Source organism: Anser brachyrhynchus (assembly GCF_964034855.1).
Source record: "Anser brachyrhynchus genome assembly, chromosome: 2".
Taxonomy (NCBI): domain Eukaryota; kingdom Metazoa; phylum Chordata; class Aves; order Anseriformes; family Anatidae; genus Anser; species Anser brachyrhynchus.
This window is the reverse complement of record NC_137695.1, coordinates 107,941,917-107,964,788: the sequence shown is the minus strand read 5'-3', so window position 1 is coordinate 107,964,788 and position 22,872 is coordinate 107,941,917. Positions and strand designations below refer to the sequence as shown.

At 38.0% G+C, this 22,872-nt stretch overlaps 1 protein-coding gene across 21 annotated transcripts in view; it reads left to right on the top strand.

The window, feature by feature from the left end:
• Positions 1-22,872, top strand: part of PTPRM (protein tyrosine phosphatase receptor type M) — a 477,900-nt gene that overhangs the window by 359,104 nt on the left and 95,924 nt on the right. For 20 of the 21 annotated variants that reach the window (XM_080579375.1, XM_080579374.1, XM_080579372.1 and 17 more), the window contains 2 exons: positions 20,031-20,182; positions 22,770-22,844. In XM_080579375.1, the coding sequence (XP_080435501.1) occupies positions 20,031-20,182; positions 22,770-22,844 (227 nt within the window). The remainder of the gene's footprint in view (positions 1-20,030; positions 20,183-22,769; positions 22,845-22,872) is intronic. The other variant, XM_080579369.1, reaches the window with a different exon arrangement.

Genomic DNA, 22,872 nt, shown 5'->3' with positions numbered 1-22,872 from the left:
CCATGTTTAATGAGCCAGTGTGGTTGCCTAAAGGTGTTCTACATGTTAATAATTTTAATCAGTCACGCAGAATTTATGGAGCTGGAATTCCAGTTGAAATTAGCAGGAGTTACAACTGCAGTCATTTATTTCTCTGAGAGCTCCCCCTACTCTGCCCGTTTGATAATATGCCCTATTGTCACAGAGTCTGGCACAATAAATCAGCTGTAATGCAAACGCCACCAAGCAGCCCGCTATGGGACTCGTGCACAGAGCGAACTGCTGTGAGTAGAAAATCCTGCAATTGTCTTTGAATTTGCTGTATGTGTAAATTCTGTGGGTATGGAGTGAAGGCTGAAGGAGGGTGAGGAGGAGGAGCACGCCAGCCTGGCCTTGAAGGGAACGGAAAAGGGGCAGAGATGGCACAGACCAGCCAAGCCCCCTGCCCTCAGCCTGACAGCTGACCCAGGTCAGGAATTGCTCCAAAATGTTTCTGCTTTAAGCCCATGATTAATTGATTTGAATGACTGCCTAGCCTCGACTCAGTGTAAAGCAGGATGAAAGAGGTCAAACGCTGAAAAGTGGAACATGCCCTCTGTACGCAGTCTTTGGAGCTGGGCTTTCTTCTGTGGGCAGCGCTGTGGCAATGTTACAGCCCGGACCATGGTTATGGGAGATTTTCAGCAATGCTGCAACAATTCAGAAAACCGCTGTGGTGCTACCTTATTTTTGTTCCTGAAGTGTTAGGTTAGTGGAGCCTTTTGTTGAACAACATCTTTAAGACTTGGTGTTTTTTTAGACGCCACTATCTCACATAACTTGGGGATTTTGACTGAAGCATTGTGAATCAAACTGATTCAAGCTCTCTACAGTCTGACTGTCCCAGCCTGGGCACACAGAGAGCAACAAGATTTGTGTTTTCCACCTCATTAAACTGACAGCAGAAATTAGTTTGTGGTATTAAAAACTAAAAAGTTAAATTACAGCTACACGTGTCCTTTTTGCAATGGGGCGTGTGAAAGATGTTTGGTTTTAATGTTTGCTATAATGGAGAATTTAAATTGCAATGTTTGTCAAATCTCTAATCTTTGTTTCAGAGTGGAATATTAATTACGCTTTTAACTATGAGAGGTAAATAAAATGAGCATCCACTGCCTGCCTAAGGGTAAATTGCAGATTACTGACAACGTGACATGGCGTACTAAATGTCAGTTTTGTCAAACAAATTTAGAGGAACAGTTAAACTATTAGCTTCCTGTTGTTAGAGGTTTTTTTTTGCAATGAATGACTGTTCCTAGCAGCAGGGGCACTGTACCATATGGAACACTAACAGAGCTAAATTGAATAAGCGAGATGAATGAGGAGATAGCATTACAGACGCACTCAATTAGTTTATAACTGTCTATTAACTTCTGTTGGTGGTTTTGAATAAACAATAGATTAACTATTACACTCTTTTTTTTTTCTTTCTGAAACCAGTAGAAAGACAGTATGATGATGGCACACAGTGAAGAAGAAATTAAGCAGTTTCTTTTTTTATTATTATTATTTTTACCTCCTGCTTCTTAATGACTCAACCTGTGTGTTGTTGGAAGGACAAGCAAGAAATAAAATGCATTATTTCCAAGAAGCAGATCAAAATAATTCAGATGTGGTTACGCATGCAAAACAGTTCTTTGAATACAACTACCAGGAGTTACTCTGCCTGCTTCTTAGGACCTAGTTTAGCAGCAGTGAAGCACTAGTACAGCATGCACTCCTAGCACTGTCATGGTGATTTATTTGCTGGTTAAAAGGAAAAGTGCTGAAATAAAAATATAATTAATGTCTGCCTATCTTTCTGTGCATAATCAGGCATAAAAACCCCAAACCACCTTCAGCCCCTAACACCTTTAGCAATCCATTGCTGATGCATTAGTGTGCCACTGACAAGGGAAACTTAAAACGTGTTTGATTTTGTGTACAGGATTATGTTCCGCAAAAGTCATTAGTGTTTGATTATTTCCAACTAATTTAAATTATAAGAAAATAAATGCAATACAAGATGTCCCTTTCTTCTATTTCAAATCATTGGAGATAGACAGGGATTTTTAGAAGGCACTGAGCTTACCTCACATTCTATTGTGATATTTTTGTACATTGTTGTTTAATTTAAAATTTCTGGCAAATAAATGTCTGAGGACATCAATCAAGCTATTCCACATCGTGCTTTCACATTAGGTGTTCAAGCACCTAATCAATGAAGGTCTCACCACTTACGAACCTGAAATCCAGAGCAGCAGACATAGAAGGCAAACAAAGTATGTGAAGAGATGAGCGTTGGACTGAGGGGATAATATAAAAAATACAGCAAGACATAAGTAGCTTCCAATCTGTCAATGAGAGTGGTTTATAATTGCCATAAGCCTTGTCATTTTGTGATTGCATGAAGTTCAGCACTTTTAGATGCAATCCTCTGTCAATGGGAAATGTTGGAGAGGAGGTGTTGACGGTCCAAAGGAGTGCAGGGAATAATGTGCAAGTAGTTAGGGAATGCGAGACATTAAGCCAAAGGAAGCTCGGCTCCAGTAGTTGTACTGCTCATAAATAAATTTGTTTGAAAGTGCAGTTTCTTTTTCCTGGACCAGCCCTTCATTTAGGTAATAACATTCATCCTACTAAAATCCTTTCATCTGCCAGCTCAGTGCAGTCTCATTCTCCATTTTCTGAGTAAAGAGTAACACTGCTGTCAAACTACTCCTAACTTCCTTCCAAGATCCATTTTACTGACAAGTGAAGTGATTTCTGGCTGTACCCGTACCATATGTATTTCACAGGCAGTGATGTAAGTTTTAATTAGTAAAACTCCATGAAATATTTAAAACTCCTCAGGTTATGTTAATGAAATGGAAAAATAGCTTGGGACACTTACATCATGTGGGAAAGCGAACTTTGTAGATCAGAACAAACGAAGAGGCAGAGACAAACTCAGGGGCTGGGGTTGAACAGGGGAGATAAGATGTTCGTATCAGATGCAGGCCACAATATTAATACATTCCTATCCATATACAATCTTGATATGTAAAAAAAAAATATGCCAAATTATGAAAATATTTCTGCCTGTGTCTGGCAGAGTAATCTGTTTTTTTCAGTTTTACCTGCAAACCACCATAATTGAGTGTTGTGTTTGAACCCTGGGAGGCAGCTCAGCACCGCACAGTCACTCGCTCACTCTTCCCAGGTGCGATGAGGGAGAGAATTTGGAAAGGTAAAATTGCAAGAAGTCATGGTTTGAACTACAGCCAGTTTATCATAGAATCACAGAATGGCTCAGGTTGGAAGGGACCTTAAAGATGACACAGTTCCAGCCCCCCTGCCATGGGCAGGGACACCTCCCACCAGACCAGGTTGCCCAAAGCCCCATCCAACCTGGCCTTGAACACCTCCAGGGATGGGGCATCCACAGCTTCTCTGGGCAACCTGTGCCAGGGCCTCACCTCCCTCTGAGTAAAGAATTTCCTCCTAACCTCTAATCTAAATCTCCCTTCTTTTAGTTAAAACCATTCCCCTTTGTCCTATCATTATCTGCCCTAGTAAAAAGTTGCTCTCCATATTTTTTTTTATTGCCCCCTTTAAGTACTGAAAGGCCACAATGAGGTCTCCCCAGAGCCTTCTCCTCCCCAGGCTGAACACCCCCAGCTCTTTCAGCCTGTCTTCATAGGAGAGGTGCTCCAGCCCTCTGATCATCCTCGTGGTCCTCATCTGGACCTTCTCTAACAGCCCCACATCCCTCTTGTGCTGGGGTCCCCAGACCTGGACGCAGCACTCCAGGTGGGGCCTCACAGGGGCAGAGCAGAGGGGGTCAGTCACCTCCCTCCCCTGCTGGCCACTCCTCTGGTGATGCAGCCCAGGATGCAGTTGGCCTTCTGGGCTGCAGGCACACTCTGCTGGCTCATGTCGAGATTTTTGTCCACCAGAGCCCCCAGGTCCTTCTCTGCAGGGCTGCTCTCAGCGAGTTCTTCTCCCAGTCTGTGCTCATCTCTGGGATTGCCCCAGCCCAGGTGCAGCACCTTGCTCTTGGCCTTGCTGAACTTCATTAGGTTCACGTGGGCCGACTTCTCCAGATTGTCCAAGTCCCCTTGGATGGCATCCCTTCCTTCTGCTGTATCAACTGCACCACTCAGCTTGGAGTCATCTGCAAACTTGCTGAGGGTGCACTCGATCCCACTGTCTGTGTCACTGATAAAGGCATTAAGCAGCACTGGTACCAGAATGGACCCCTGAGGGACACCACTCATCACCAGCCAACACCTTTACCTTTACTAGGTGAAGCCTTCACCCTTGTCTTTACTAGGCAAAGCAAAAGCCACGCATGCAAGCAAAGCCAAACCAGGAATCAATTCGCTGCTTCCCACCAGCAGGCAGGTGCTCAGCCACTCCCAGCAAAGCAGGGCTCAGCATGCAGAACGCTTTTTTGGGAAGACAAATACCATCACTCCCAATGTCCTGCCTTCTTCCTTCTTTACCCCAGCTGTTATTGCTGACCATGACCCCACACAGTGTGGGACATCCCCTTGGCCAGCCTGGGCCAGCTGCCCTGGCTGTGTCCCCCCCAGCTCCTGGTGCACCCCCAGCCTCCTCGCTGGTGGGGCAGCACGAGGAGCAGAAAGGTCCTTGGCTCTGTGCGAGCACTGCTCTGCAGCAACTGAAACATGCCTGTGTTGTCACCACTATTGTCATCAAAAGTCCAAAACACAGCGTCATACAAGCCTCTGTGAAGAAAATCAACTCTATCCATGCCAAACCCATGACACTGAGAAACTATACCTCATTTCTGAAAGTACCTGGTACAGTAGAGGAAATAATTCTGTGCTGCTGTTTACAATTCTACCAAACGTGCAGCCAAGTGCCTGAACCAGGTGCCCATGTATATACTTCAGCTTGCATTTATAAAGCTGTTTCTTCAGAAAATTCATGTTTACTAGCTTTTTGTTGCCATAACTTCTCATCTAAAGAGTAGACCCTCTTCACCTGTAGTTCACCTGTCTGTCTCAAAATATTCTTACAAAGTCGTTGACAGCCCTGGTGTTACAGTGTATTGAATGAAGACACTCCTTAAATAGTGAACGTGTGTCCCTAATGAATTGGACAGATGTCCATTTATATCCTCTCAAATTATTTATTTTCTTGCTGTTGGGGAAACCATCAGTATACTATTTTTATCCAGTGTTTGTAAACTTAAATGTTACTGTGTGACTGTTAAGAAGCAACTGTTAAAAATTGCCACCCAGTCAGGGCCATTGTCATTCCATGCACTGATCTGAGGTTTGGTAAAAAGCTCTTGTAATTGCCCATGATGCAGCAGTTAGGTCATCTTCTCATTACTGAATTTACTAACTAAGGTTGATGTACACAGTAAGAGCCCGTTTTGACAACTTGTTTTGACCAAGTAAAAGTTAACAGAGGGAAGCCTGTTAGCTTCTTCAAAGAGGCAGCACTCCGTTCTTTCAGGGAGGAAATGGAAATCACCATTCTGAAGCCCTCATTCTCTTAACTCTCCACTGAAGTCAATTGTAAGGAGCCTTTCTTTTGTAATTTCCTTAAAAAGATACAGCTTTTTAACAATTCGCCTAGATAAGCTAGGAAATGTCAATCTAGTCAAAACATTTGCTCAGTGTCTGATCTTAAATTTGTTATCCTTTGAATCAAATAGTGCATTAAAGAGAAATTGTCGTGTTCTGGTTTATGAAAGAAAGATATTTGAAGTTGTGTGATCACATTTCTTTAGTTTTAGAAAACAATCACAATGCTATAGGTATCTTCAGGTGATTTTGTATAATTAAATACCCATAATGTATGTATTATAGATTACTCATCCTAATTCAGTAGAAAATATACCAACTCTTGTGCCAAAACACTAAGAAATGTATAAAAGCTGTTCCACAGCAAATACTGTACTATTTTAGGAGCATTCCTGCTCACTGCATTTTTTTTTCAGTACAAAAAAAGCTTTCAGTGGTTTCTCTGGGCAGATAAGATAACCACATACTCCCATATGTTAACGAGTAGAAGTGATGTCTTGCAAGTAAATATCCTACTAACCTCTGTTTCTGATTTCTATTGCTGGGGATTCCTATTCAGACCTGTCTCCTGACCTAGACCGTGGTATGTTACATGCAGAAAAACCCTCCCTCTCAAGTACAGTCTCCCAAATCTTGCAGAACTAGCACGAAGAATTCTGTGCTAGCTATATTATTCAATAAACTGCTAGAAAAGATAGTATTAACCATTAAATTCTTCAGGAGTGCAAAATCATTTTTATGGAACTCATGTTAAATTTTGCGGTGGAGGTACTCTTTTCTTCCTTATCAAATGCTGATGTTATATTTTTAATAAAGGAAGAGCAGCTTTCCATGCAGCTGTCACAGTTTACATCCTTTCTCTGTAAATAATGATTTGGAGAGTTAATTTTAGCACCGCCACATTTTATCTTAGAAATATCATTATTGTTTGTGATTAAAGAAGTGTGAGAGAGTAGCTTATGGTCTTTTCAATGAGAAAATACCATGCCAGAAAGCCTGTTAGCTCGGTTTCTGGCTTCACTGCTGCCTCTGTGTGACACTTAAGACAGGTCTGTGTGTCTCCATAAAACTCAGTATGCTTACTGTATGACATCAATAAAGTAAACTGTAATATCTCAATATATTTGAAGCACTGTGTATTATGAGAGCAGCAGCTATCATTGCTGTTATAATTGCAAATTCCAACTGACTGATATTTTTAGTGCTGTAATAGTATTTCAGGGTTGTTACCTTCTGAAGAACATCACAGCACCTAGCAACTCATGTTAATGCCTGTAGTGTTCTTGGAATGGGTGACTTCAGCATGGGATGGGCTGTGATATTGTTTATAGCTTCAAATCCGTTTGCTCAAAAGGAATTTTACCATGTAAGCTGTATTCAGAAGAAGAAGGCATCATTCTTTTATGAGGGTAAAAGATGCTAGCATGTCTTTAAAAATATTTTTTTATGTAGTTTGTGATTTGATTTGAGAAAAAGTGCAAGTCATTTATTTTGTCTTCAAATGTGTTTCTGTGCAGTTTTAGGTAGTGTGGTTGTGTGTAAAAATTTTGATTCCTTAGTCTTTGGATTATGCTGCTTTTTGGTGGGAAAACTCTAAGTAAAAATCCCATATTAAATGCAAACATTTGTTAAAATTATTTTCAAATGTTATTGTTACTAAAGATGTAACAGCAGCTTTCCTTGACTCTTTTCTTACATTTTTTAATTAGGAAAGCTTTTGTTGTTAATAGGTTCAAGTTTGACAGATTTAGAAATGGAGGGATCTAAATACATGTATTTGAAATATTCTTACCTAAAGCCACCATGGTATGCTGCTTTATCAGCTGCCTTTTCCACTGTGGTATAAAGGGCCCTGAAGTGGATTAATCAACCTTCCTTGCCATACAAGCCTCATATTAACGTCTTTGTTACAAACCACTGAATATAAGACATAAAGCCTCAACACATCTACCTGCTGAGAGAGAAACAGGGGCTGGACAGCATCATTCGCTGTTTATAAAGGGGGAGGCTGACAGTTTCTCCCAGAAGCCACATTACTGTGCATGGGATAAGGCTGGATTGAGGGTGCAGCTGCATCTTAGAGTGACCAAATAGTGTCAGCCTCACAAGGGCTCAGCTGGACCACTTACTCCTATAGTCACAGCTTTGGATTACCAAGCAGTCCATCTGGCACTGCAGTCCCACTGCCAATTAGATGCAATAGCCATGATTTGGGAGAGCACTTGAATCATTTACAAGCCCTGTGCTGCTTAAGAACCACTGCTTAGTGCCCTTCCTTCCCTTAGTTGGGCACAGAGCACTATTAAATTAGAGCATGCTAAGAACGTGATGCTCAGGGTATATCTTCATGCATCCCACTAGTTGTTCTACCTGGCTTAAGGGCATATTTCAGTGTGGACCGGTTTCAACATTCCCGTAGGAAAAAGTGAATTTCTTTCTTACGTGGCTGAATATTGCCTTTTCTGAGTTTTTAGTCAGTGACTTTTGGTGAGACAGATTTCTTTTTGTGGAAAGGAAGGGAAATGTATTCCTATAAAAGGCTGATTAAAACTCTATGCAGTTGAATATTCTGAGTTGCTGAGGTGTATTGAATATTACAAAAGCCTTGAAAGAGGGAAAATGGATTTGGGGAAATAATTGCTTAGAAAAGTGAAAGGTGCGTGATGGAGGTGGAGTGTGGGTAGCAGATCAAAAATAACGTGTGATTTTGTGAATGTTCAGTACCAATACTAGCAAATATGTTGTAGAGGGTTTTGTCTGTATTGGGATATAAAGAGGGAGAAAATATTGAATCGAGTGAGGAAGTATAGGACTCTGGTTTGAAAGTCAGAGTGAGCAAGGAACACTGTCTTGCACAGAAGACAATATACCCAGGAACTGCAGAAGTACCACCCACAGCAGGATTTACATCAGAGCTAGGACAGTGTGCTTATCTATTTGCCAGAACATCTGTGCTAATACAATGGAATTTTGCATCAGCAAAAAGCCTTTGGCTGTTTTGTATTCTGTTACTGGTGAGCAGAAGCAATGAATGAGTCAGATTAGATTAAGCCTATCAAAACCTATGCTTTTGGCTTTGCAGTACACCGCTACATGTATTTGGGCATATATTTACATATATGCATGTATGTATACAATATGTACAATATATTTACATATATTTAAATGCCAAACATGCTAAAGGGAATTCCTTAAGAGAATGTTTTGGAGAACTTTAAACAATTTACTTTGACTGTATTTTATGTCCTTATGATAAAGCGAAATGCCTTAGTTTCTGCCCAGTGAGAGAGAGGTCAATGCAGAGATCTAAATGCCTCGGGAGAAAAATATTTTCTGTATTTAAAACTGTCACAGCTACTACTGTTTTCTATTAACTTGGGCCTATGCAAGCCTAGAAGCAGCTAGGTAGATGCCATACAAATCTGTGAATCTGCTTCCTTCACTGGGACTTGGAAGACTAACCCTGTAGTGAAAGTACCAAGTTATTTCACATAGAAAATGCCTGTCCTATACACATCAACCTCAGGTGCACTGTAGAGTTAGTGATTTTCTGTTTGTGGAAGGAACCACTTATGTGGCACGTTTACTTGTAAAGATAGGCACTGACCATGCTTAAGGAGCTTGGAATATGGCAAATCTCAAAGAGAGAGTCAGGTGTGCAGTTGGGTGAAAAGATGATGAAACTAGCATGTAACAGTCACGTCTGCCATACAGCTCTGTAATTCCCCACACTGAAAGTACCTCTGCAAATCTGGTGAAAACTTGGTGTGGGAAAAGTCATCCTGGAACAAGTTTTCATCAGTTTAACACCACCACCTGCTTCAGTTTGTGAAAGCAAAGGGAACGTGGACACCTCTGGTGCACACCACCCCTAGGAGCTTGAGGCTTTGCTTAAAACTGACAGCTATGGGATAAGAAGGTGTTTTCTTTCATCATTAGCCAGCCTTTTATAAATGTTAATTAGTTTCAGGAAGAGAATTTCAAAATCTGTCATGGATTTATTTCCGTGAAAAGCTTTCATGTTTGTGTTGTCTGGCACTACACATCACACAGCTACCTCCTCCTGAGTAGGCCTCAGTGTTGTCTGTTTATTTCTTTATTCATATCATATGATAATACTATGGAGAAAAAGAAGAAAAAAGAAAGGCTGTTGAGACAAAAGCGAAGATTCTTGAAGTGTCAAATGCAAAATATATATTTTTAAGCAATATGTTAAGATGCAGTATTCTTGTACCCTGTGCAGTCTTTAATACCCATTTACTCAATACTATGAAGGAAATAATCTGAAAGCCTGATGTGACATACACATCTTTCATTCATCTCAATTGTTTACATGTTCTCTCTTAAAATGAAAATATGTATGGATATATTCATTTGCATACAAAACAATCTAGGTATTCTTGTTAACTCTGTATTATTAAGATGGCATATATGCTAACAAAAGAGAAAGTCCAGATTTTGTGTAAATTTCGTTTACTGTTCTTAATAGAGTTAGCTAAGAAAATGAATTTTCTTTCTGTGGGGAAAAAAGTATCCTCAATCAAAAGGAAAGGTCAGGTGCTGAATTTTCCTGTGAACATACCTTTCAGAACAGAATGTCTTCAGAAACTTCAAATACTTCATTTCAATAAAGTTGAAATAGTGTAGTAGAAAGGATGTAAAATAATATAATGTCTTTTTAGGGATATATACAATTATTATAGCTAAAATTAATACAAGTCAAATACAGTGGAAAATGGAACACTTCAATCTTCATTAAAATGAGAAAGTGTATATTATTAATACTACATTTGAAAATCAAAATATAATTTACCTTTTTGCATGGAAAAGGGTCGCATTCTCATGATGCAGTTGAATGTGAATAAAAGTAACTCTCTTATGAAAAAACTTTATGGATAAATATACTTCTGCAAGTTTTTTCTCCTTAAGTTAAAAAGGTGGGTTAGTTCATGCAGCGTAAAAAATTATAATAAATAACTAAATATATGTATATAAATAAATATCTGAATAAATAGCTAAATAAGTAAATAAAGTAGCCAAAAAGAATCTATATCTTTAATTATTTGACTGTATGTAGTTTTGTTAGTATTACCATAGATTGGTTATGACTGTACAACTCACGTGTAGAACATTTCTGAAGGGGCACAGTCTGGGATTGTGTTCAGATCTGTAATCCCTTAAATCCCTGTGGTTTCCTTTTATGAAAAAAGCCCTACAACTAGAACATTTATGGGAATAATAGGATAATTTGCATCAGAAGGGACCTTTAAAGATCATCTTTTCTACCTCCCTGCTCAAAGCAGATTTAAGTTAAATCAAATTGCTCACAACATTGTCGACCAGGGTTTCAAGTATCTCCAAAGATGGGGATCCCGCATCCTCTCTAAGAACCTGCTCCAATGGTCAACTACCTCAATGGTAACAAAATTTTACTGATATCTAGTGGGAATTTCCCAAGTTGCAATGTGTGTCTAGCGTACCTTGTCCTTTCATGACGTGTAGTGTCAAGCTCTGTCTTCTCTGTACTCTCCAATTAGGTAGTTTAAAACAGCAGTAAGATCTCCTGTAAGCCTTCTCTTCTCCAGGCAGAAAGAGAATGGATTCAATTCCCTGCTCAGCCAGGTAGTGTTTAAAAGCCTATCTCCTTTTCTGTCACAGAGTCCTAATCCCCATGGTTCTTAAGAAGAGAGGGAGAACTCTCTAAAACCTTCAAAAATACAATGCTTTGAAGAGAGTAGTTTGAGATTGACTGGACCAGAGAGTATGACTGGTTTAGTGAACAGGACAGTCAGCTGCAAGAGAGAGCTGGGTGCTGGTCTGTTCCTACAACAAAATCTATGATGATATTTTTTAGTACAGTGAACTTGTTTCACCCCTTACTGCCTACCATGATTTGACTGCTCCCAGATGCCCCAGGTCTCTGCCTTCCTCACTATCTGTGTGTTTTTCTTATACATTTTTACAGTTCTGGAGGACCTATCAGTCCATTAAGCATTGTATTCACTAGCTTCTTGATTAATTAGGAGATAGTAAGAACCAAAACACAAATCTAAAATTCATATTTCAAAATAGTCGCATTTTGAAACAAACTCAGAGAATTTGTGGCTTTTCATTTTTCCTCTTAGTTCAGTTAAGTAGACTGGTACATTTTGTTGCCTGATTTATTATTTATAGTAAAGTCATGTTCAGAATTAGATAACGATCAATTCTGAAAAAATGTCACTGCTCTCATCTCCTTGCTGTTCTATTTTCCTGTTTAGGTAGTTGGTAGTTGGGTTTTATTGTGTTTGGGGTTTTTACTTTTTTGGGGTTTTTTTTTGGATTTTTTTTTTAAAGCATATGGGTAGATTTCTCTGAAGACCAAGACCAGTGACTAACTTAAGCCAGAAATAGTGCAGCCAGGAGCTTTCTAAACACAGTTCTGCCAAAGCTTCTCAAATTCCTTATACTTATACTATACTATAAAAGCCCAGAGCTTTTCCTGAATAGCCTGACAATCATACTAAAATTCAGTGAGGTCTTCTTAGGTGGACAAACAAGAACTAAACTGTAACCATAAAATTAATTTTTGCTATGAGCTAGGACAAGAATCATCCAATTTCAAATAGAAGTTGTTGCATCAATCTGATATACCATATAGCTACTTTTTTTTTTTTCACTGAGCGTTGGTCAGTCACCAGTGTTCCCTCTGAGCCACTGCATCAGCAAAGAAAATCTGTCAGTGTGATGCCTCTGTGACCTGAAGTGTTACTGGGTTTAATTCTATAACCTTCCCTTGCAGAAACTCTGATAACCTGATGCAGAAGTTCGTACAAAGCAGAAGAATCAAATAAGCACAGTTTTTAATGATGTCACTACAATTGAACCTCAAAGCATGTGCTGAATATCAGAACTGAGGGAAGAATGTTTAGTAGAAAGAGTCTGGCTCTTTCAAAGAGTTCTGGCTGTGTACCTGCGGCTGAAGCTGCCCTGTATTTTTCCATCAGCTTTTCCTTCTCTTTTCACATTCCCCTCCATGTTTTCTTTTTCTCTTTTCTGATCCACACTGTCTTTAAGTCATGGCACACTTTACCTGTGACATACTGCTAATATTTTGAAAATGGGATGTAGCTAAATATTTTTTCTTTATGCTTTGTCATCACTTCATGCTAGTGAACTAATCTACTTGCAACAAGTGCAAAAAGATCGTTAAAGCTCTGATAGGCAATGAGAAAAAAAAATTAAAACTTTTTGTTTATGCTCGTATAAAACAAAGCTATTTTCCATAACTTCCAACATCACTAAAAAAGTTTGTACTCTTTTTGCACTCAAGCCTTGTAACTCTGTAAGATAAATGACTCCCCCCACCTTTTACTCATTGTCCTTTCTCCTCCCTCTCCTGCCAGTACTGGGAGGCTTTTTTGTCTCCCAGTACTAATTTTGATGTTATTAAAAGTACTTCTATGTCCCTGCGGCAAAATGAAATCCACAGTGAATGAAAGGGGGGAAAATGAAACACTATGATATCAGGTACACTGTTTTCCAAATTCTAGAAATATCACAGCATTTAAAAAAAAATCATTCATTTTTCTTTATCGGAGAAGGCAAGAGCATAGTAGAAGTGAAATGAATAATGTTGCCACTTGATCTTACACAGGAAGTTGATAACAAAAACAAAGAGGAAGCACCTAAAAGACATTGTAATAAGCCACCCATTTGTTAAGTCGGGTAAAAAGACATGTGCACCCTGTGCTATTGTCAAATATTCGCAATCTGTGCTACAATCTTCCATACTGTTGCATCTTTGCTTTCTTGTGACGCCAATGCAAAATATATGTTGGATTTCTTAGGGCAAAGACTAATTTTATAACCTAATACAGGCTTACATACTAGGAGAACCTTAGCAAGAACAACACTATGCAGCAGGATCCTGCCTATCTTTTCTCAGTTTAATTTTCTTGAGAAATACTTTCCCTGTGGTTGTTCCCTAGAAATTCTAGTTCCCTGAAGTGGGGACAACTTGTAAAGCATTTTATTAACTGTTCGCTAGCTCTTGCTGCAAAATTTAGTGCCTTTATAAATACTTCCCCTAACTTTATTTCCTGTCTGATAGAGTGTACACAGTGTAATGGCACTGTGAAATTGCATTTTTGAGCATTCTACATTTCAGTATAAAGCATGTAAATGTGAAATTTAACAACAGAAGTTTGCTATGAGCAGAACTTCACTATCACTGACACCACACTATTTCTATTTTGCTTCCTCACTTGATTTCAATAGCTTGATATTTATGTCTCCACCTATTCAAGGGAGATGGAAGGAGATCCGTTCAGACTGTTGGTGTTTTGATAAGAACTGTAAAGCAGAATAGAAGTACTTATTACTTCCAATGAAAGTTGTTGAATATGGCCTAAAAAAAATTACCATTTTGGTTGAATTGGATTAGATACTCAAGTTTCTCAAACTTGTTTTCTGAGAGGATCAGATAACAATAAGAAGTAACATAAAGAATACAGATGAGGAGTTGGAGACTTGAGGTACGTCCTAAAAGGATATCTTAAATGTAGAAAGTAGTGTTTTTGACTTCCTCACATAGGTTAGAATTATACACAGTGTTACAAAATGTGTCCTGTTGAAAAACAGAAGCAATAGGCTAAATACGAATTCCATTTTACACATGTAATTCTCATAAATTTTTGTGATGTGTGTTTTTGTGTCTGCCTTACAGAACCTGTTTCCTGAAGATGGGAAAACAATCACAGTTATTGACAAGGGTTATTTTGTTGTCAAAGGAAAAAAAAAAAAGTGCAACATAATATATAAAAATCTATTAAAATACAATAAACAAGAATTAAGTCAGTTACTTTGAATTTCTTATATGCGTTTTGTGGAGAGCTTTTATTAGATGATATTTTCAGACTGAGTGTCCCTGAATCAGTGATGCTCTTTAGATGATTTCAGATTAAAGCACTTTTTCCCAAAATAATTATGAGTCTTCTTTCAGCATATCACAGACAGTGAAAATAGATGGGCAAATTTCAGTTCTGCTTGGGATAACATAAGTAGCCTAAACAATGTAAAAAGGTGACGAATTCTAAGTGTTAGGAAGGCAAATAAAGTATTTACATTGTTTTTTGCATAGTCTCCTCAAGGAGTTGCCTTGAGATTGGCAAAACAAGGAGTGTTAATGTAAGCAAAATTGCATCAAATGTTGGATTAAAAGTCTTAGAAAAAGACTTAAAAAAGACTTAACATCACATCTGTGTCAGTGGCCAGTAAAAAATCATTAGAAGAACATACGAACAGAGCAAAGCAATGATAAAGTAATGCAGTCTCTGTCCTCCCTTCAGGCCTTAATGAATCTTTCTTTTAGAAAAATTTTTAGTTTTGGTATCTCTAGAGTCCTGTGGTGATGTGTTTCATAATTATTTTTGTGTGTGTGGAAGTATTTACTTTTGTATTTCAAAAAAAAAAAAAATCTGTATACCTTCCTTTTATGGTTCTTACATTGTCAAGAAATAGTGTTTGGGTTTTCATTGCATACTTTCTCCAGGCTTTTCATGTGTTTTTAGACTTTTAGTGTATTCCCAGTTGAACTACCTCTTTTTTAAACTGAAGACTCCTTATCTATACAAGGACTACCATTCTTCTGGTAGGATCTATTCCTTCAATCTTCCTATCATCTCTGTCTATATTTTCTAGTTCAAGAAAATCTTTCTTTTTGGATAGGCATATGGCAGAACTGCATGCAGTTCTGTGTTTTTATTTTATTTTATTCCTTTGCTTGAAAGAAAGAAGACATATAAAAATGGGAGCACCACTCATTCTGAAATTGGAAAGAAGGAAGTGAGTGTTTTGCTTGTTTCAAATAAATATGGTTTTCTCACTTTTCCTAAATTAAGATGGAAGGCTCATTTCTTTCAGAGCTTGAGTTGGTTCTGGTTATCAGCCCCAGTCACACACACACACTTTTTTTTAAATTTTTTCTTTTTACTGTTCTTATGCTTATCTAACTATGGTAGTGGCCAGTTGTGTCTCATGTTTTGTGCCTAGTGCTTTACAAACACAGACAAAAGGCAATCTACGTACCAAAGACTTTTTTATTTAAGTCAAGGCAGAAGAGAGAAAATGGATACAGGTAAATAGATGGAAAATTAACCAAACAGAGTACTGATAATGTAGCAGCATCTTAGCAGTTATTGGATTGGTTGTTGGAGGAAGGTTTAGGGGAGGCATCACAGAGAAGGAGGATTTTGAGAGAGGAGTAGGGTCAGACTTGCAGACGTTTTACAGGGAGACCTCAACAGGAAGGGACAGTACAGGGGAAGATTGAGCATTTGAGAATTTCACAGTGGCTGTTAAAATAGGGACAGATTGTGACAAAGCCTTTAGCTTATTATTCTCCTAGGTTGATTTTATTAATAATTATTACAGAACAGAATAAATGACACCTAAAATCTCACACAAAGTGTTTCTGGGAGTCTGTATGGTTGTTTGCTCTGCATTTTACAGTACTGTTACCATCATACCAGTTTAAAAGTTATCACCATTTCTTATGCCTTAAAAATACCAGTGGTTCCTAGCTAATCTTGAAATTGTTCTGAGTATCAGGTTCCTTTTTTTTGAGACTGCTCTAGTATATTCTTTTTCTTTATATAGTGATTATAACACTATTTATGTGAAAACCTAATCATTTTTCATTTCCTTATGTAAAGAATTTTGTACTAGGTAATCATCATGGGAGCTTCCATCTGTTTTGTTTTTTCCTTTGGTTGTAGCACTCTTCCTTTAAGAAGGAGGGAACATCAGAGACTAGCTATGAAATATCTTTTCCATGAGTCAAGGTGATCAAATATTTAAGTCTTTTTTTCCCCTCATCCCCCCCCCCAAAAAAAAAAAAATGACTTCAGATCTAAGAGCAAGAATGGAGATGATAATACGAAGTACCATGGTTTTATGTATTTCTGAAATTTTATATAGCTAGAGCTTCCTGGGGATCAAGAGATCCAAGGAATGGATGAGTTGCAGATTGTAGCACTAAGCGATATCGGAAAATTGCAGATGTAAAAAAATGTTATGTTCAGCTAAAGTTTACTTGACTAAGTCCAGTGGGTATTTTTGTTCACAGTGCAAAAGTCTGGCTGGTGTCTCTCTCTTCCTGTAGCAGTTGTTTCAGATTTGAACTTTTCCCACAAGACCTATTTCCAGAATTAGATTCAGATTCAGAAGTACTATACAGTTGTTACTGCCATAAAAACAACCTGCTATAGCTTGATTATGGGACCAAAACCAAAAATGAAGGAAATGAGAAAATGTCTGTAATTCCTTAAAAAAAATTATCCAATGTTGTAAAATCTAAGCTTCATGTTGTTGGTGTAATAAGCAAAAACTCTGGATTTCCTTGGGAAGGATACAATTGTCACTGTAAAATAAAGGATGTTCCCTGTAACAGCAGGTTCTCGAGATGTGCACCCTACAGCACATGTAATTTTTTAAAATCACACTGAGTGGCTTGTTTAATGTATTTCACCATATTGTGAATTTTCAGATAGGGATCAGTATCACTATAACGATGCCCAGGGCAATTATCTTAGTAACTTTTCTTTAAAAAAATGTTAAGGAAGAGTTGTTGCCAGTTCAGTAGTACATTGTTCACATGCAAGAAATTTTGGAGGAAATGCTGAGCTTCTGAACTTGATAGCAAGTAAAAGTTTTGTGAATAGAGGTAGCACTCACAGGTTTACCGATGAACAAGGAAAGGTCACTATACACTGCATTTTGGCTTCTTTATACTGCGTAGTGTCTAGATAGCTAATCAGGTTGATAACTGGTCAAAGAGAACCTGCTGACTTTTGCTCTGGTGCTGAATTATCCTAAGTATTTTCCTATGATCTGCACAGCCATGAAATAAAGTACAGTATGTGGCTTACGTGTGAAGTTTCAGTGACCACACTGTGTACGTTGGCCACAGCTGGCCAGTATTCAGGTTTTGGATTCACAACCCAGCTAATGGACTTCCATTAAGTTGTTTATGCATTAGGAGATACGTCTCAAATTAGGCGCACCCCACATTCTACTGTATTGCTTATTCATTTTGATTAGAGATGAAGGAGGGGCAGATGGAGGACACAAAGCTACAAGATAGAGTGACACTTCGCTGTCTCTGATAAGAAAGAGTTCAAACTACATTATCTAATGGTCCCTCAGAGTTTATGAACTGTGAAGTAATAAGGAACTAGTTCTGCTGTCAATGTAAGCTATTGTAGATCAGAAAGGGACTTTTAAATTTCTTCCATTTAAACTCCTTAAATTAAATTAAAATTCAGAAATGAAACCTTTGTTTAGTACAAGTCATTTTTTTCTGTCTACCACTGATATTCCAAATGAGAAAATCAGGAGTTAAACTTCACCTACAGGAAGGATGTAAATTGTTGTTATTTATTATCTTGACAACAGCCTTACACTCCTCCTTAGCTGGACTTTAGGATTATCATTAGTAAATTTTGAAATCCCTAATAATGAGCATTTATGGATGAGTTTTTGTTGCACATCTAAATGTTTAGTGTAGGATAGAGTCTCACAAGTGGCTGCCATTCAACTGACCATAAGAGCTCTCCAGCTCTCCTTTTCAACATCAGTCACAGTCTGAAGTGTGTTCATGGTGGCTCAAGATAATGCAGGTGACTTCTAGGCTGGGATTAGCAAAAACACTACTCATTATTGTAGTTACTATAATAGGTTTTTAAGGTAGCATACTTTAATCACTTTCAGTCATGGATGCTTGCCCTGATGAATGGAGCTGTAATCCAGCAGCATATTGAGGACCAGATGTGACCCTTCATACTTTTGTATGCAATTACCTAATACTTTTGTATGCAGTGACCCTGCGCTTATAATTACTACTATTAACAGTGAGACTTTAGTTTCAAAGCCCTTTAGTTACGGACTGAGATACTGTTGAGCTTGGTACTTTATAGGTACAGACCACAACTGTGGCTCCTGCCCAAAGAGCTTATTATCTAGGTGTGAGGTAAGAGCAGGTAGACAGATGGAGAGCACAGGAAGACTGTGATGCAATATTGATCAGCATAGCGGGCAGTAGTATCAGTACTTTGGCAAGTATGTCTGTAGGCAGGTTTGGAGCAGAATAGTGAGCCTTCAGTAGGGACGTTTATAGAAAGCTCTTCCCGTATGCTACTACTGTCAACATGACAGGAAACACACGTGCTTGTTTGTAAATCCAGTGGAGGCTGGTATATTTTTTTGTGTGGTGGAAATAGTTTTTTCATACTGAATGAGAGCTGACAAAGAGAAGGGCTTTGAGAGTACAGTTGGTTACGCTTGGTGCAGTAGACCTCAAGAACTGGAAGGAAACTTAGACAACATAATGAGTGTCTGTTAGTTTTGGTTGAAGATACTTAAAAGACCTTTCCAGCAGTTGCATATGAGCTAGTTCATTATGTTTTTGACAGAGAAAAAGTTACTGAACTTAGATATGAGAAAATCAAAGTCTGTGGAGCAGTCATTTCTGTGCAAAACCCATACTTTGAAGATGCTATACCCAAGGGAATTTGGAAAACTGTAATGAAATCTGTAGGTAAGGGCTTGGAGAAAAGCTTAGTTTAAAACAGAGTCACAGGCCAGGGAAACAAGCCAAATGGATGTAAGATCCATCCTCAGAATCACAGATGTCCTGCAGAACTTGATGGAAAAATCAGGGGAGTGGTCTTGGACATGTTATATTTTGGTGGTATCTAAGCACAATTAGATCTGGGGGAGACTGGGTGAGATTTTAATTTAGATGGATCTTAAAGAGATAGGTCTGGAAAAGAGAAGTACGTATGTCCGAAGCACTTCTGTAGTTTAATGACTCCCTATTATTTTATCAGAATCAAGATCTTGTCTCTGACAGACCATTCCTGCTCAGAAGCAACTAACTCTTGTGCCTAATCCCACTGAAATCAAGACAAGAGTGACAGAAAAATGTCTTTAGAAATGCAAGTCAGTTTGAAATGTCACTTGCTTGTGCAAAGTACGTAAGGGATCAAACACAGAGTATGATGTACAGCTGTATTATGTGCTCTCTCAGTGAAACAGCTCCGGGTGTTTCTACGCATGTGAAGTGGAAATTGTTACTGATTTGTCAGTCCCAGTGAAATCTTGTCTTCTATCATTTTTATTTACATATTTAAACAGATGTAGTCACTGATATAGTAGCTCACAGCACCTTTGTATCTGAGTATTACACTCTAATTCAATGGTGCTCACCAAGGATTAAGGTGCTGTTCCACCATAAGTCAGGGCATTGGCAACTAGCCCTAGATTGTCAAATGCTGTTTAAAGATGCAAGTGTGAAATCAATTATGTTTTCAGAAAACTAGGAATAATTGCAAATATGTTAATAATATGTTTACAAACTATAATACTGGTCTAAACAACATGAAGGCTGTGTCTGCTCACTGGATTTTGTTGTGTTGTTTTTTTTTCTCTTCTCAACGTTCATTTCTTAAGAAAATTGGCTAAAAAGCGGAAAGAGACATTGAGTAGTACACGGCAGGAAATGACAGTGATGGTGAATTCAATGGATAAAAGCTACACTGAGCAAGGCACCAACTGTGATGAAGCTTTCTCTTTCATGGACACGCACAATCTAAATGGGAGATGTAAGTCTTTTCTTTTCTTTTTCTTTTTCTTTTTCTTTTTCTTTTTTTTTTTTTTTGAAGGTGGAAGAAAGGTGCAAATGGTTTTTAAAATATTCCTCATTACTCAGTCATGGAAAATCCATGGAACCCAGACTCTCCTACTGTGCAACACATTACAGTGTGTATTCGAATGAGCAAGACAGTCAGACATCAAGAATAGACTTCTTTAAAAATAATAAGGATAATTGAGCTTTTTTTTGTCCATCCTTTTCTTCTGCAGAAGAGCAAAGACATTACTGAAACAGCTGTAGTTTTACCTTTCTCCAATTTCTATTATGTTAAAAATGTTATATCCCTCATGCTGTCCCATGTCCTTCAACTGCTATCCCTGCTCTTTTTTTTTTTTGTAGGCAAAATTTATTTTTGAATGTCATAACTTAATAATGGTGATCCAATTGTCTTATTATTTCCAATTCTAGATGATGCTCTTTCTGTTGCTTGTGCAAAGGAAGAACACAGCTGAATTATCCGCTCTGCAATTTCATAAGAGATTGTTGAAAATTCTGCGTCTTCTTGGATCTACCCTGAAAATAAATAGAATTTGGGATATATTTTTTTCTCCATTAAAATTTTAGTCAAGGACTTACACCTGTCTGGAGGTTAGCAATGACCAAAGACAGGGACTGCATTAGTTTTTTACAGCTGTTAAAAAGAATAGAAAAAGAATGACTACGTTCAAAAAACATTATATTTTTTGTAGCACAAAACATTCTATTTTTTGTAGTTCTTAAAGAATCTCGTTTTTTTCTTATATACCAATGTTTTTTAACATCTTCAGAATTTATCAAAGATTGAGTTTTGTTTCAAGTACTGACAGTATGTGAGGCCCAACTCCCACTCTTTAATAATAAGCTTAAGAACTTACCTTTGACAAGCTCAGTTGTACAAACACTCTGTGAGGTTTATACAGTGAGACTTCTCTCAGCAGCATTAGGCTCAGAATTTGCAATGTTAATTTGCATTTGTGTTACTTTTGAAATTGCTTTGAAAATATCTTTCAAAAATCTGGCTTGCCATTCTGGTGAGACTATTCCATTGCAGTTAATGAGATCTCTTACTTTTGTGAAGAGATCAAGAGGTTTGACTTCATCTTCTGCCCTCATGGTGTAGTCTTTTAATGGTGTTATTGAATGGTCACAATAACCAAAGAAGCTTCAATGAGTTCCTGTGACTACATCCTCTCTTCATGTGAACAAACTTAAATCAATTTGACATTCTTGGCATGTCAAATATTTTACACCAATTGAGGGCTAGAACCTCAAATTCAGACTTTCCATAATAAATGTGGTCACCAGAAGAATTGGCTTGACAGTCTTTAGGAAAAAAAATTGTGTAAGACCTTGTTCTCAAGAGATTTAAGGCATTCTTGCTTCCTATAAAAGTTTATTAACCTGGCTGCATTCTGTATCTAGACAGTTTTATTAGCTGCAGCAACCCTGACATCAGCTAGTCTCTACATCCACACCCAAAAGGAATAGCACTCTGTCCTTTCCGTCCAGTGACTCAGGAGACATAATCAAAGGAAAGCAGACTCAGATTCACTTTTAGGATAAATGATACCATCTGGCATCATTTAAACCAATTTCCATATAACTCCTTCTTAATAAGGGGTGGCAACTGTATGCCCTAGAAGATCAACAGCAAAAAAAAAAAAGGCAGATCAAAGCTAGCAGGAGTAATCTCACTGCTTCTCATCCAGCAGATTCTGTCTTCCTTAATTCTGCTTGTTTCCCAAATTCCTGTTAGTCTGCTTATATTCTTATCCAGAATAAACTTACATTCATTGATCTGTGTGAATATCATCAAGCAAACCTACCACAACTAAGGTTGAGTTTGAAAAAGCTTTGCTTAAAAGCCTTTAATGAGTTTTTGGGTGAACATTTCACCCAAAGATAAGGTTAATTCTCTCTGTGCTTACAATATCTGTGCTTACAATAGTAATTCATGTGATCTATGTATAACAGGGAATTAACTGAATTTAATTTGTTTCATTGTGTTTTGCTTTTATAACTGTTTAAATCATTAAATACCAATGCCAGCATTGGTGTATGTATCACAGCCTGAAAACCATTGTTAAGCAGAGTGATATTCAGGGCATAATAGTATCTGTGTACACATTATCCACCTGTCTGAACAAATTGAAAAACAATAGAGGAAAAAGGAACTACAGTAGAGTATTTGCATACAGTATTTACTGTATTATTAGGTAAACTTACTAATGATCAAAGCTTCTGTCAAAAGCACCTGTTGTCACCATGATGTCTTTATTAAAGCACCGGTGTTTAGTCTAATCTTGTGATTCGAGAAGTGTATTTGTCATCCCTGATCAAAATGCTTTATCTGATTACATTTCTTTTTAGGGAATTGATCGAATTCAATGAGCCATTTTATTCACTAGACATAGCTGCTTTTCCCTAGGTCCTGATTCCAGTGCAACAAACACATCAGGACAGACCCTAAACCAAGTCAATCACACATTCCGTGTCACTCAGCTTAAATAGCCACATATCATTTTGCTGTCTCTAACTCGCTCTGTTTCTTTTTTCAGCTGTATCTTCACCATCTTCATTTACAATGAAAACTAACACATTGAGCACAACGGTGCCTAACTCTTATTACCCAGGTAACCAATTTTTTTTCTTGGTTTCAAT